General features: G+C 46.8%; 1 protein-coding gene across 6 annotated transcripts in view; it reads right to left on the bottom strand.

The window, feature by feature from the left end:
* PEMT (phosphatidylethanolamine N-methyltransferase) overlaps positions 1-16,479 on the bottom strand; it is a 107,342-nt gene that overhangs the window by 67,693 nt on the left and 23,170 nt on the right. The window contains exons 1-3 of one of the 6 annotated variants that reach the window (XM_079954015.1): positions 15,086-15,128; positions 14,783-14,873; positions 11,416-11,458 (exon numbers count right to left, since the gene is read on the bottom strand). The exons of 4 other annotated variants lie outside the window; for them this stretch is intronic. In XM_079954015.1, coding sequence (XP_079810141.1) covers positions 11,416-11,458; positions 14,783-14,873; positions 15,086-15,095 — 144 coding nt within the window. In that variant the 5' untranslated portion in view covers positions 15,096-15,128. Of the gene's footprint in view, positions 1-11,415; positions 11,459-14,782; positions 14,874-15,085; positions 15,129-16,479 lie in introns of those variants that run through there. One more of the 6 variants, XM_079954019.1, reaches the window with a different exon arrangement.

The following is a 16,479-nucleotide window of genomic DNA, read 5'->3' as shown; positions in this document are numbered from 1 at the left end:
TCCCTAAACAGGGCTACCTTCAGATGTCTTCTAAAAGTCAGATAGTTGTTTATCTCTTTGATATCTGATGGGAGGGTTTCCACAGGGCGGGCGCCACCACTGAGAAGGCCCTCTGCCTGGTTCCCTGCAGCTTCACTTCTCACAGTGAGGGAACTGCCAGAAGGGCCTCAGAGCTGGACCTCAGTGTTCGGGCTGGATGTTGGGGGTGGAGACGCTCCTTCAGGTATACTGGGCTGAAGCTGTTTAGGGCTTTAAAGGTCAGCACCAACACTTTGAATTGTGCTCGGAAACATACTGGGAGCCAATGTAGATCTTTCAGGACCGGTGTTATATGGTTTCGGCGGCCGCTCCGTCACCAGTCTAGCTGCCACATTCAGGATTAGTTGCAGTTTCTGAGTCACCTTCAAAGGTAGCCCCACGTAGAGCACATCCTAAGCCTACGTTTGGCTTCTTCACTCGGCCACAAAGCAGCTCTGTAAGCAGCTCCAGGCAGGGAAATATCTGTTTCTTTTGCTTATGCTGCAACAAATCACACGGGCACTTGGCGCAGCAGAAAGAGAGACTGGGAATGTGGTGTTATGTCTTGGTAGCAGGAAAACCTAGGAGGAGAAAGGAGGCTCCTTAAACACAACTCCCCTTTATTGTTACTGGAAAAGCGAACTGCACTCTGGAGCCCTGCAGCATGCAAACTACAGGAACTCCAGAGTTCCACCCCTTGAATGCAGACCCTGGAAGATTTAAGAACCTAAGAAGAACCTGCAGGAGCAGCTCCACGGCCCTGATCCTGCTCTCACTCTCTCCACTTCTGATACACAGCAACTTCTAACATTCAGCTTCTCTGGATGTCTGTGAGTTCTAGTTTTCCTGAATTAAGGGTTCTTCAGCCTTAATCCAGAACCACAAATCTGTGTGTTTCTTTATGCTTACAGTGGTACCCTGGTTTTCAAACACCTTCTTACTCAAACAACTTGAAACCCAAACACTGCAAACCCGGAAGTTACGGATTTGACTTCCGTTTTGAGTGTTATGCTGAGGTCTGTCTGTTTTTACTATTTACCGGTATTTTGCGTTTTTGTGGCCCTTTTGTTTTTGTGACTGTGTGGAACCCAGTTCAGCTACTGACAGATTGTGTGACTGCAGTACATTGTTTATTGCTTTCCTTTTATGGAGCAATGATCTTGTTAGATAGTAAAACTCATGTTAAATTGCTGTTTTAAAAGGTAAAGGACCCCTGACAGTTAAGTCCAGCTGCAGACGGCTCTGGGGTTGTGGTGCTCATCTTGCTTTACAGGCCGAGGGAGCTGGCGTTTGTCCGCAGACAGTTTTTCCGGGTCATGTGGCCAGCATGACTAAGCCACTTCTGGTGCAACGGAACACCGAAACCAGAGCAGCGCATGGAAACACTTTTTACCTTCCCGCCGGAGCAGTACCTATTTATCTACTTGCACTTTTTTTTTTTGGTGTGCTTTTGAACTGCTAGGTTGGCAGGAGCTGAGACCAAGCAACAGGAGCTCACCCTGTCACGGGGATCCAAATCGCCAACCTTCTGATCAGCAAGCCCAAGAGGGTTAATCCGTTTTGCATGACTTTCTATGGGAAAGCTCGCCTTGGTTTTGGAACGCTTTGGTTTTGGAACGGACTTCTGGAACGGATTAAGTTTGAGAACCAAGGTACCACTGCATAAGTGTCTTCTTTGCCTTCTTCACACCCCTCTGCTTTTGTCTGAAGTCTGCAAGGGGAAAACAGTGCAAAGATGAAAAGTCTACACAAATAAGTGTCATTTGCGGAACCAAATTAAGTATAGTCAACTGCATCCCGAGGCAGAAGAACTCGAACGAACAGTCCCTGACAGCCTTCCAGCCTGCTCTTTCCTAGAAAACTGCTCGTCTCTGTGCTCTGACGTGGAGGACATGGATTCTGCTTAGATTCTCGGAGTCTGAAAGCAGTAATGATAAAAGTGCATCCGAGCAGAGATGATTCGTTTGCAGGGAAGAGGATGCTTTGAAGTTTCACTTGCATGGGGCACTTTTCTGAGTTCTTCAGGGCTGGTGCAGCCGGAGACAAACAAGGCATCCATTGAGAGGTGCGAGTGTCAGAAAGAAGGTATTTGTGCACCTGTAAAAGGCAGTCCGCAGTCCGGGTGCAATGCTTTCGAGAAAGGAACAATTAAGAAGTGTGAACTCCTGCCAACCTAGCAGTTCGAAAGCAAGTCAAAGTGCAAGTAGATAAATAGGTACCGCTCCGGCGGGAAGGTAAACGGCGTTTCCGTGCGCTGCTCTGGTTCGCCAGAAGCGGCTTAGTCATGCTGGCCACATGACCCGGAAGCTGTAGGCCGGCTCCCTCGGTCTATAGAGCGAGATGAGCGCCGTAACCCCAGAGTCTGTCTTGACGGGACCTAATGGACCTTTTTAGCCATAGGATGGAATCTCTCACACTAGGGGTTGGGCAAATTTTTCCCATCTCAAGGGGAATACTCCCTTTGGGGCAGCCTTCTGAGAGCTCCATATCATTTGTAATCTCTGTTGAGTTTGTAATCTCTATTTGAGTTTGTAATCCTTGTCAGAATACGTACTTTTGAATGGATTAGTTTTTGTTACAAGTGACTATTGATTTGCGAGCAGGGACCACTCCCACTATTGAAACTGTTATTGGCCAGAGTTCTTGGTGTGCTTTTTTCTTGGTATATTTAATAACAAGAACTCCAACTTATTTAATGTCCATATCAATTTTGGGCAGGACCAGAGGCACTAAGTGAGTGGAGGAACAGAGGAGACCAACTTCTGGGCAACAGGCTATATTGCAGCCCAGCAAGATCCAGGAGTTTCTAAACACACACTTCCCTTCTGGCAAACAGCTGGGAATTGTCACAATCCAATGGTGTCTTCCAGCCAGGCAAAAGAGATCAAGGGTGGGGAGAGAGGGTATCATCTGGGGAGCAGATATGGGGAGGATGCAGGGCACACTGGGGGGGGGGGGAGAAGAGGGAAGGGGCAGGAAGTTGCATCACGCAAGCGGAAATCCGTGATGTCTGGAAGAAGGATAGAGCTATGTCAGAAGGAAGGCATTGGCCGGCTTCACGGTTTTCTCCTGCATTGTGATTTTTGCATAGCACACACACACACATCATGATTCGCAATATACTACCCAGTCAAAAATTATGAAGCCGATATCACAATATGGACTTCAAACCAGTTTGGGACAATATATTGATAAATCGCCCAGCTCTATACAGTGGTACCTCAGGTGACATACGCTTCAGGTTATATATGCTTCAGGTTACAGACTCCGCTAACCCAGAAATAGTGCTTCAGGTTAAGAACTTTGCTTCAGGATGAGAACAGAAATCGTGCTCCGGCGGCGCGGCGGCAGCAGGAGGCCCCATTAGCTAAAGTGGTGCTTCAGGTTAAGAACAGTTTCAGGTTAAGTACAGACCTCCGGAATGAATTAAGTACTTAACCCGAAGTACCACTGTACCTATTATAATACTGTTTTTTGTTTGTTTGTTTTTGCTGTTGTTTGATTATTACAGTCGTGCCCTGGAAGTCAAACGGAATCGGTTCCAGAAGTCTGTTCGACTTGCAAAATGTTTGAAAACCAAAGCACGGCTTCTGATTGGCAGCTCCTGCAGCCAATCAGAAGCCACGGAAGCCTCGCCGGACATTCGGCTTCCAAAAATAGTTTGCAAACCGGAACAGTCACTTCCGGGTTTGAGACATTCGGGAGCCAAAACGTTCCGAGAAGTAAGCTGTTTGAAAACCAAGGTACAACTGTACTTACTACAGTTAGGATTGCATTTTAAATCTGTTCAGTTCTTTTCCAGAGGCTGCTTTGAGCAAAGTCTGCCACAAGAAGTCGGGATGCAAATGTCTAGAAACAATCAGTCAATAAATTCCACAACTGCTCAGGGTCACATGAAGGGAGCATCCAGACATGGTGAATATTGAGTTACTTTTCTTATTCGCAGCACTAGTGCTTCTGACCAATTTTCTAATATTCCTTAGACTCTGCAGTCCCAGTTGCGTCACGGAGCTGTAAGGTTTCAAACGACATACCAGCCGGCTGCGCTAAATTTCATTCACACCAGAGGGTGCGGTATGACACAACAATGCAGCGGTTCTCAACCTGTGGGTCCCCAGATGTTGTTGGACTACAACTCCCATCACCCCTGAGCTCTGGCCTTGCTAGCTAGGGGTGATGGGAGTTGTAGTTCAACAACCTCTGGGGACCCACAGGTTGAGAAAGGCTGCAACAACGGGTATCACTGGACAACATAGAGGCCGAAAAGCACTAACCAGCCGGTTGCAGGAATGACATAGATTAGGAGGGACTGAGGGGGTGGGACTTTACTTGGGGCAACACCACCATGTGAATACTGAATAAATAACGTGGTAAGAATTCTTTTTGGTTATCTGCTTTTTAACCGCCACCGGGGGAGGGATCGTAATTCCCTGATGACACTCAAATGAAACATGGAAGTTAAGAGCCAAGGAAATGGAACAAGCAACCTGACTTATAGTAAAAAGTAAAAAGCAGAGCCATCACCTTGCCAACAAAGGTCCGTATAGTAAAAGCCATGGTTTTCCCAGTAGTGATGTATGGAAGTGAGAGCTGGACCATAAAGAAGGCTGATTGCCGAAGAATGGATGCTTTTGAATTCTGGTGCTGGAGGAGACTCTGGAGAGTCCCATGGACTGCAAGAAAATCAAACTGATCCATTCTGAAAGAAATCAGCCCTGAGTGCTCACTGGAAGGACAGATCCTGAAGCTGAGGCTCCAATACTTTGGCCACCTCATGAGAAGAGAAGACTCCCTGGAAAAGACCCTGATGCTGGGAAAGATGAAGGGCACAAGGAGAAGGGGATGACAGAGGATGAGATGGTTGGACAGTGTTCTCGAAGCTACCAGCATGAATTTGACCAAACTGCGGGAGGCCGTGAAAGACAGAAGTGCCTGGCATGCTCTGGTCCATGGGGTCACGAAGAGTCGGACACGACTAAATGACTAAACAACAACAACAACCTGACTTATTGAGAAGACGGCCCCCAATTATGCCTTCTTGTGAAAAGTGGGAAAGCTGCCATGACTGTCGCCTGCAAAATAGAATCCGCAAGGAGTTAAGGACAGAGTTGGCCGCAAATCTAGCCACCGCCGAAACTGAACAGACCCTCTTCCTCAATGGAGAAGCAGCCCCCATTGCTCTTATTGTACTACCATCTAGAACCACGTTTCATTGTCAATGAGAAAGAGAGAGAGAATATAATTTTAATTGCTAGTAAAAATAGCAGGAGGAGGGCAGACCGGGGAACAGAACAAAAGGGGGGGGAGGGAGAAAAAGGAAAAACATGTACTAATTAATTTGTACAAGCTGGCAATTAAGAGAAGATGATATTTGCATGAAATCTCTAATGAGCCTCTTTAAAATATGTCCTACGTGTAGTCCTATCGTATAGGAACGTTCAAGGTGTCTCTGCCGGCGAGGGAACACCAAGCAATCTTCATCAAACCAAGAGCCAATTAAGCGACGTTAATTAGGCTGCTTAAACAGTACTCAACTCGCTACTAACAATTACCCAAGATTATATGCCGCAATCACATTCCTTCTGAACGGGGAGAATACGTGATCGGGAGCCTTGTTTCTGAGTTAATTGTTTCCACCCTACAGTCTTTTCGGAGATGTCTCCTTCTGGCGGCATGGAATAAAGGCGATGCCAAAATACTGCACGTTCGCGGAAACACACCATGGCTCTCAGGAGAGGAAGGGGACCACAACAGTGCCATAGTGTCGTATGGAGGCAGAGGGGCTGTTGCCCCAGACACAAAATTTGAGGGGCGCAAAATCCCAAAAGAAAAACAAACCACTTTGAGGTTTGTTTGGTTTTTTAAAAAAAACCATCAAGTGGTGTAAAAAAATTGTGAAATTAATAATAAAATAAAATAAACGGCTGCTGTCACTGTCCCCTCTCCAGCTTTCGTCTCCCTGCTGGGGAGACCCTTCCTCCCCCATCTCTGCTGTCACCTGGCCCTAATAGGAACAATGGGTTAGGAGGCACAATACTTGACTTGCCCCGGGCATTGGCAACCCTCACTACGCCACTGGGCCACAGTCCTTAGAAGTTCTCACTCCCCCTATTTTTTAAAAGGAAGTTTCTAGTCCTAATGAATATGGAATTATGTCTGAAAAAGAGCATGCTTACACCCAGCAAAATCTCAGAAGCCACAGGAATTGGCTGAATCATGTCCCCAACAAACTGAGGGGCAGGACCACAGAAGCTGATTTGCCATGAATTGGCCCAAACAACCTTTTGCTTCAAGGGGAGGGGGGAGAACCTGAATCTTTATATACCGCTGGGGAACATTTACTACCAGTTTCTGATGCATAGGAGCATTTGCCAAAGGGGGGGGGGGCTTTAAAAAATAAACAATCTAGATAATGAGACGGGCCTTTTAGCAAATCACATTGAAGACTATTAGAGAGATTGAAACCTTATCAAGCTATTACATCATGTGTGGATTTAAAGAGTGAGCTCATTGAGAAATAATCTCAGGGACAGGTGCAAAGGCAAAACAACATCCTAGACCTCATGAAACCTATATCTGTTTACTTTCTGAATGCCTCGTTTCCCTAGGTCAGATCCACATCAGGCTGAGGACAGTGAAGTCAATCCAGTCTAATTGATTTCCCCCGGCACAACTTTTTAGGCTATATTCATTCATGGACTGATAAGCCAAAGCCTCGTATTGTTGAATTTTCAAAAGCGAAAACAAAGCTCCTTTCGATACGAGCAAAACAGCCAAGCTGCCAACAAGGGAGAAAAGTGGCCCAAAATGAACTCTGGGCTCTCTGTGGTCACTGATAGTGACAATCGTAAAATAATAAGCTGGTTAAATACGGACGGGCATCTAGCAATGGTCAGGCTGCCAGTGCCTACAAGGACCACGGATGCAAGGAAGAGATAAGGAAACTTGGGTTCAAAACCTGCTTTTTCTCCTTCCTTCCTTTCTGCGAAAAGCATCGGGTCAGATAAAAGAAATTTCTTCTTTGCGGAGCGCATAGTTAAACTATGGAATTTGCCACTGCAGGAGGCTGTAATGGCCACCAACTTAGACAGCTTTTGAAAGAGGATTAGACAGCGATGGCTGTCACTGGCCACTAACCACAATGCTTCGCCTCCACTGCTGGGGGGCAGAAAATGCTTCTGAATACTAGTTGCTGTTGCACTCAGGTCCATAAACTCCCCCCCCCCAAGGGAAGAAGGCTCAGAGCCCAGGAAGTGGTGGTGAGACGAAGTGAGTGGTCAGAGGGAGAAGACTGGGAGGAAGAGATGTTGGAAGCTGGAAGAGGCAACAGGGCTTAGTGAGCAGGTAGAGTCTGTGGCAGAGAGCAGTCTAGACTCAGAGGCAGGAGAGGAGGGAGCCCAGGAGACAGAGAAGAGGCAGGTTTCTGAAGAAGCCAGGGAGTCTCCCCTTCCTGCTGCTCTTCTTTGCCCTGGTTTGCCAGAACTCTCAGAGAAATGAAAAGAGCAGAGCAGAGATTGGTCGCACGCCAACACAGTCTCTGATTGCTTTGGGGGGGGGGGGGGAACCATCACTGTCTCTCACACACAAAACATGGCAGAGGAAAATTCTTCCTTTTGCAGGGGCTGTGAGGAAAAAAGAGAGAGAAATTTCAGGAAGTCGCTCAGTAAGAAACGTCTTTCAGAGGAATTTCGGCTCACCACATATAGGAGCGAGTGAGGCACCCCCGCCTTGCCTCAGGTTTGTAGTTTTGGGTCAGGCCACACCTCACCAAGTCCCTACCTTGCCCTCCAACTGAGAGTCACCTATTTCTTCATTCCAGCATTGCTCACCTTGGGGTGGGGGCAAGGAACTGCACCTCTTGCAAACCTTGTTTTACTGCTGTTCCGGCATCTGTCAATGCCCACACACTTTCAAGCATACCTTCATAAGGGACAGAAACTTGCCCTTAGTAAAAAGATAGTGGAGACTGAATTTGTACCCAACACCACCTCCATGGTTTTTTTTTCTTTGCGCGCCCAGGGAATTGCAGCTGGCCCCCAGCCAGCCCTGCTTATCAGCAATTCAATCTTCCTGCCCCACACCTCCCACAATCGTATAAATTGACTTTTTTGAAGACTGTGGGAGCTGCACGTTTGTGTCTAATAGGTTCCAGGAGAGCGCTCTAACTAGACTGAGCGGTTTCTGCCACGTGAAGGTGCCCAATCTTCGAGGGTTGCTGGCTAATTGCTGAATTTCAGGCAGAGGATCCATTCCTCATTTCCGCATCTTAGGGAGCTATTGCTGTTATTCTAAAGCAGCAATGCAGCAGCAAGCAAAGGCTATAGCAGCCAAGTCTGCTGCTTGTGGCGGGAAGCCTGTTTGGCTGTTTGTGCCTATCTGGGTGCATCAGGTGAAATCTCTCTTACCTGTTCCATCCTAAAAGCACGTGAGACAGGAGCCCAAGGGGCTTCATCAATCAATGAGCTGGAGATGGAAGGCCCTGGTAAGTGTTATTATTTCAGGAGAGCTTCCTGAAGATTTCGTTTCTGTCTCCCGTCAAACAGCGACCTGCCCTCGCATAAGGCAAGGCAGCACCCGAGAACTGTCACCTGCACACATGCAGAACCTTCAAATGGAGGAAGTAATTAAATAATGTTCAGCAAGAACACAACTCACAGGAAACACTTTCCCAATGGAGCCGAGAAGCTATAGCAGAGAGTTTTGCATTGATCAAGCACTCCGAGAGTTTGGGAGGAAGGGGAACAGGATGTGTCCAGCTGGAAGCATAATCCGATGAGCAATAACACAACGGCACCTACTCTGGCAATGTGCTCCTCCCTCTACTGTTCCGTTTCTCAGGCTTAGAAACTCAGATATATACATAAATTAGGCACTAAGTGGCTCCCTAAACCAATGTTGCAGTAGCCATTTTGGGGCAATGTGGGAATGTTGTGGGTAGCAGGAGAGGATATATTGATTAAATATTATCCTTCCTAACTCACGCTAGTGAGTTTATTCATGCAGCAGAGTAGATTCCCTTCTTTACGAAGCAGGAAGCTAGTTGCAGATTCGTTAAAACAGGCATAGGCAAACTCAGCCCTCCAGAAGTTTTGGGACTACAACTCCCATCATCCCTAGCTAACAGGACCAGTGGCCAGGGATTATGGGAACTGTAGTCTCAAAACATCTGGCGGGCCGGGTTTGCCTATGCCTGCGTTAGAATCTCTTAAGTTCTATTATTCCTGGCGAGACCCCTTTGATTCCCTTCTAAAAGAATAAAGACGCAACAGTCTTCTTTTGAAAGTAATAAGAAGTTTGCTCACATTCATTTCACAGCTGGATCCCTGAAGGCAGGCTTTAGCTTAGAGTTACAGAAGAGGGTTTGAGTTCATCCTATATGGGAACTCATCCCACATGCTGCTGGCTGAGAGAAGAAAGGGCATCAAAAGAGGAAGGTGGCCGCGTGATTCATTAGGGTCTGGAAGGGTCATGCCCACTTACCTGGTCACATGCAAAGGAAGGATACTCCAGACCAGGTGTAACAGGAAGTTCGACTGGCTGGACCAACATTCCCCTGCATGTCTGCGCTAGGCAAACAGGAAATGTTGTATTTGACTGCACATGTTCCATCCCACATGCAAGACAGTTCTAAAGCCTTATTTTTCAAGTGATGGACTAACTGTGATTGAGTCTCAGATAAACATCTGGCTAGTTCAGATGACCACCTTGGGCTACAGCTTGAGAACTTTGAGAACTTAAAGAAGAAAAGTCGCTTGATCCAGGGACACTCCAAATATATATAGGCCGGTTTCTATTTATTTTTCTTAATGCTGACACGGACCATTTTTAGCACTGGAATATTCTTCACAATTGTGAGCAGGGCACTGGGGTGGGGGAAATAAAGGCAAGCTGCAACAATTCTCTAAAATGATTACAGCTCCTGCTGCAGGCTGCACAGAAGCAGCATTTTGGCTCCAGAAATCCAGATATGCACATGCCTCGTTATGCATCCTTTCCCTTATGCATTTTTGTACACATCTCATCTTTGCAGGTAAGGGACGCGGGTGGCGCTGTGGGTTAAACCACAGAGCCTAGGGCTTGCCAATCAGAAGGTCAGCGGTTTGAATCCCCGCGACGGGGTGAGCTCCCGCTGCTCGGTCCCTGCTCCTGCCAACCTAGCAGTTCAAAAGTATGTCAAAGTGCAAGTAGATAAATAGGTACCACTCCAGCGGGAAGGTAAACGGCGTTTCCGTGCGCTGTTCTGGTTCGCCAGAAGCGGCTTAGTCATGCTGGCCACATGACCTGGAGGCTGTACACCGGCTCCCTTGGCGAGATGAGCACTGCAACCCCAGAGTCGGCCACGACTGGACCTAATGGTCAGGGGTCCCTTTACCTTACATCTTTGCAGAGCTGCTTCCCAAAACTCAGAGAAGCATGAATGTCACAGGACAGCTGTTTGCATGCCATCTTAGCCGTGGCGAGTTGGGTGCAAACCAAATTTCTTCCCCATCCATAGTATGGTGGTGACACCTCCCCCCCAAACCACCATACCCCTCCCAAGACAACATGGTTCCGCCCTCCATAATTGCATCGCTTGGATTCTAGCTCTGCTCCCCTCATTAGCCACACGGCCAATTAGGATACTAAATCTAGATCACCCCCACTGTTAATGCCCGCCAGTTGCAAATCAAAACCACGCTGAGGTTGTTTTGCTTCCCTGCTCACCTCTCTGAAGCCAGTACGGTAGGCGTTGATTAAGGCACCCTTAATGAAATCCTGAATACAGGATGAAAATAAAACATTATAGGCCATTAAAATGACCAGCCAGAGGCAGCAAGACGGTGATTAGCTAGCATCATCTGGAATGCCAAGCACCCCAGGGAATGAGTCCAGCTCATCACCCTTCGCAGGGTACCTAATGTTCCCCCATTAGCAACCTTTGTGCTCCTGCCACCGTGTCCCACAGCTGCACCCAATTAGGAGCAACAACAACAACAACAGCACCACCACAACAACAACACCGTAACAGAGGGCACTGTTTTAATGCACCTGAAATGTGACGTTTCCAATTTGAGAAGATGAAAGTGTTTGACGTCGGTTTTAAATGATTCTCATCACGGGGGAAGCCAAGCATTATCATGATCTATAGCACAATGCTAATCATGCAGACCCCCCACACCAACTACCCTGCATTAATTGCATAGAGAACCACGTCAGCAGAAAAGGAAAAGGAGAGGGAGAAACTGGGCTGGAGAAATCTGCATATTTCCAATCAGTCAATTAGTTCACTGATAGACTGAAATCTACCTGTTCCCAATCCATGCATGTTTCGCGTGTTTCTACCCATTCATTTCCGCCTTAACCTGCAATTTAAACAAGCCCAAATAAGTACAGTGGTACCTCGGGTTAAGAACTTACCGTATTTTTCGCTCTGTAAGACGCACCAGACCACAAGACGCACCTAGTTTTTGGAGGAGGAAAACAAGAAAAAAATTATTCTGAATCTCAGAAGCCAGAACAGCAAGAGGGATCGCTGTGCAGCGAAAGCAGCAATCCCTCTTGCTGTTCTGGCCTCTGGGATAGCTGCGCAGCCTGCATTCGCTCCATAAGACGCACACACATTTCCCCTTACTTTTTAGGAGGGAAAAAGTGAGTCTTATAGAGCAAAACCTACGGTAATTCGTTCCGGAGGTCCATTCTTAACCTGAAACTGTTCTTAACCTGAAACACCGCTTTAGCTAATGGGGCCTACGGCTTCATCCTGAAGCAAAGTTCTTAACCTGAGGTAATAATTATGGGTTAACGGAGTCTGTAACCTGAAGCGTATGTAACCCAAGGTACCACTGTATATAAAGCAGGGGTTTTTTTCAGCTGGAACTCACTGGAACTCAGTTCCGGCCCCTCTCTGGTAGGTGCCATTGCCATTATAAGAGAACAAAGGAGGCGTTCATGCTGAGTTCCGGCCCCTCTTTTTCCAGAGAAATAGCACCGATTTGAACACTCAAGGGATGCTAAAGATCAACGCACACATTTTTTTGGGGGGGGGAATGGGGGTATGTGGCGATTTGCTTAAAAATATCTCTCAAATGATGGCAATGTTGATTTTGCACGCAGCATGGTTATATTGATTGTATTTTATATACAAATATTGAGGCACGTGCCCACTCAGCACAATGAGAATATGCAAAAGTCTGGCTCATTTGAGACTATAGAGAACCTTCATTCTCAATCATGAAGGAACTCCCAGGTGGAGAATACTTACAGACATATATGATTTCCACAAATACGCACTCGGGGTTAATGCCCCTGCTCAATTTGCTCCCTCTTAGGGCCCCACTCTCTTGAGGGCCACCCAAAAAATTGAAGAAAGAAAGAACTGGATGTACATTTCCAAAATATAAGATAAAAAACAAATAAAATAAAACATACATACAGCAACAGGGTTTGTGTTGTGTCGGCTCCTATGATGTAAGTAATGGGCCCCGCCTGCTAACCTGCTCCTAAAATATCACTGGTTTGCTCATTTCTATATACAGTTGTGCCCCGCAAGACGAACGCCTCGCAAGACGGAAAACCCACTAGACGAAAGGGTTTTCCGTTTTGGAGGCGCTTCGCAAAATGAATTTCCCTATGGGCTTGCTTCGCAAGACGAAAATGTATTGCGAGTTCCTGCGGGGTTTTTTCCCTCCCCCCCCCTTTTCCTAAGCCCTAAGCCGCTTATCAGCTGATCCGCTGATCCGCTGATAAGCCGCTTATCAGCTGATCCGCTAAAAGCCGCTAAACCGCTAATAGCGCTAATCCGCTAAGCTGTCAATGGGCTTGCTTCGCAAGACGAAAAAACTGCTATACAAAGAGCCTCACGGAACGGATTAATTTCGTCTTGCGAGGCACCACTGTATATGGTGCCTACATTCTGCATGGACTGCTTGCATGGCAGCATGGGCAAATGACTTTAGATACATACCTATTATGTCAGTGATGGCCAAACTTGGGCCTCCAGTTGTTTTGGGACTACAGTTCCCATCATCCCTGACCACTGGTCCTGTTAGCTAGGGATGATGGGAGTTGTAGTCCCAAAACAGCTGGAGGGCCAAGTTTGGCCATCACTGTATTAAAGGTAAAGGTAAAAGTACCCCTGCCTGTACGGGCCAGTCGTGACCGACTCTAGGGTTGCGTGCTCATCTCGCTCAAGAGGCCGGGAGCCGGCGCCGTCCAAAGACACTTCCTGGTCACGTGGCCAGCGTGACGAAGCTGCAACTGGCGAGCCAGCACCAGCGCCGCACACGGAAACGCCGTTTACCTTCCTGCTATAAAGCGGTACCTATTTATCTACTTGCACTTAGGGGTGCTTTAAAACTGCTAGGTGGGCAGGAACTGGGACCGAACGGCGGGAGCTCACCCTGCCGCGGGGATTCGAACCGCTGACCATACGATCAGCAAGTCCTAGGCACTGAGGTTTTACCCACAGCGCCACCCGCGTCCCTCCCCTCTTGTAGCTTCAAGCAACTGGGATTCAGAAGGAATTTTAGTCTGACATCAGGAGGTCGCAGGTCTTCCATGCCTGATTATCTAGAAGAATGCGGCAGCTAAACTGGTGACTGGGAGCGGCCGCTGAGACCATATGACACCAGTCCTGAAAGACCTACATTGGTTCCCAGTACATTTCCGAGCACAATTCAAAGTGTTGGTGCTGACCTTGAAAGCCCTAAATGCCCTTGGCCCAGTATACCTGAAGGAGCGTCTCCACCCCCATCGTTCAGCCCGGACACAGATCCAGCGCCGAGGGCCTTCAGGTGGTTCCCTCATTGCGAGAAGTGAGGTTACAGGGAACCAGGCAAAGGGCCTTCTCGGTAGTGGTGCCTGGCCTGTGGAACGCCCTCCTGTCAGATGTCAAGGAAATAGACAACTATCTGACTTTTACAGATAGGTAGCCGTGTTGGTCTGCCATAGTCAAAACAAAATAAAAAAATTCCTTCCAGTAGCACCTTAAAGACCAACTAAGTTAGTTCTTGGTATGAGCTTTCGTGTGCATGCACACTTCAGATACACTGAAACAGAAGTCACCAGACCCTTCTATATAGTGAGAAGGTCTGAACAAAGACATTGGATTCTTATCTCATTATACATGACAAAGCCATTTTTCACCTTCTCACCCCTTGTTTTTTCCTGTAAGACCTATTGCAGTCGTTAAGAGTCGTCAACAGGCTCATCACAGCTATCTGCCAATCACCCATTCCCACCACCCTTCTGAGTAATACCCCTCCCCACCTTCTCACTATATAGAAGGGTCTGGTGACTTCTGTTTCAGTGTATCTAAAGAAGTGTGCATGCACACGAAAGCTCATACCAAGAACTAACTTAGTTGGTCTTTAAGGTGCTACTGGAAGGAATTTTTTTATTTTGTTTTGTCTGACTTTTAGAAGACATCTGAAGGCAGCCCTGTTTAGGGAAGTTTTAAACGCAGAAGGATCCCAGATTCTTCCTTCCATTCACCAGCTGGAATTCCAAGCCGGTAAAAGGGGGTGTCCCCTGCAGACACAACCTCCTTGATCCTGCTTCCCATCGCTTATATATATAAAAAACGTGCCATGCTGTAAGCAGAAATCACATTTTAGAGTTAATGTTTTACCAAACGGAACACCGCTCTCAGCAGGGAGCACATCTTGCCTGCAAACGGCTAAGCCCATCTGCCAGAATGTGCTTGCCCTCGCCGGTGCCCCTCCAATTTGGCAAGCGCTCTAAAATCAATGGCATTAGCAACAAAACAAAACTGAGCTATGTATACGTCAGAACGGAGTGAAACCATGTGACTGGTGGTGAGTGCTTTTTTAAAACCAAATTGTGTTCAGCCTTCCCCTGTAACGACAGCCACAAGCCTGCACGTAACAAAAGAGGGACGCATTATTTTATATTGTTGCAGAAGAGGGGGGTTGCTCGCTTTGCCTGAAAGATGTTATTGCTATAAGAATGACGCCCTGGCATTTAGCAATCAGACTGGTCGCCATAGGTGACCAGGAATTCCATACAGGTGAGTGCCTAGAATCCCATGAAATCGCATGAAATCAGAGAAATCGCAAAAGAGAGACACCTGACTTCATTTCCCTTCCGCTGGTCTGTCTGCTTGGCTTCTGGGCTGGCTGCCTACGCTGGGGCTGTGTATCACTCTTCCACTAAAATGCATAGTTAAAAAAAGAGAGAGAAGTGATTCGCAAAGAGATTACTGGCCTGCATTTCCCTTTTTTTAAATAATAATCTTTCTTAATTTAAATTACACACTTATACAAAGAATTTACAATCTCATACTACAAAAAGAAAATTAAAGAAAAAAGAATTAAGAAAAAAGAAAAGAAAATACAGAAAGAAGAAATGCAAATTTACGTACATAAAAAACCCCTTAATCTTCCTAATTAATACTTAATTAAACACTTAAATAAAAAAAGACTTCTGACAAAACGAGTCTTCCAATCATTCTCATTGTACTGTTTATACTGTCGTCGTTTTCCCCACACAGTTTTATATTCTTTAATATTGTTCCTGTCTACTCCACAAACAATATTCTCCACAAGAAGGCTGATCGCCGAAGAATTGATGCTTTTGAATTCTGGTGCTGGAGGAGGCTCTTGAGAGTCCCATGGACTGCAAGAAGATCAAACCGATCCATTCTGAAGGAAATCAGCCCTGAGTGCTCACTGGAAGGACAGATCCTGAAGCTGAGGCTCCAAGACTTTGGCCACCTCATGAGAAGAGAAGACTTCTGGAAAAGACCCTGATGTTGGGAAAGATGGAGGGCACAAGGAGAAGGGGGCGACAGAGGACAAGATGGTTGGACAGTGTTCTCTAAGCTACGAACATCAGTTTGACCAAACTGCGGGAGGCAGTGGAAGACAGGAGTGCCTGGCGTGCTCTGGTCCGTGGGGTCACAAAGAGTCGGACACGACTAAACGACTAAACAACAACAATGAGAGCTATGAGAGCTGAAGTTGTTTTTGATCGGCATGGACGGCCAGTGGCGCAGGAAGAAACGTGCCGGACGCCATCTTTATTCACAACAACAACTCCACAAACGGTATTTGTTGTGTTTACAAGTATCACTCAAGTTCGGCTGTGAAGGAGGGGGTCGCAGTCAGCAGAGAAACAGACTTTCTAGCCTCTTTGCAGGCTAGTGGAAAACAAAAGGCAGACTAGTAATTTTCACTGGCTTATTTGCAAGGCTGGGCAGTGACCTCTAGCTCAGAGACCGTTGCAAAAGGGGAAAAGGTAAATTCCTGGAAAGTTGGTCTGCTTTTACTAGCCATCTGGCTGCAACTCTCATGTTCAGAGACAGCATGCCTTGAAAACCAGGGGCTGTGGGATGGCAATGCGAGACGTTTTTGATTTGAGTTTCCACTGATATGAGGCTGCATTTTAATGTTTTAATGCTGTATTTTAATCTTGTTTTTTAAGTTGTATTTCAATCAATTTGTTTTTATATCGGTTGTTAGC

The sequence above is a fragment of the Podarcis cretensis genome (genome assembly GCF_951804945.1).
Source record: "Podarcis cretensis genome assembly, chromosome: 14".
NCBI classification, from domain to species: Eukaryota; Metazoa; Chordata; class Lepidosauria; order Squamata; family Lacertidae; genus Podarcis; species Podarcis cretensis.
The sequence above is the reverse complement of the archived record's forward strand: the minus strand, read 5'-3'. Positions and strand labels throughout refer to the sequence as shown.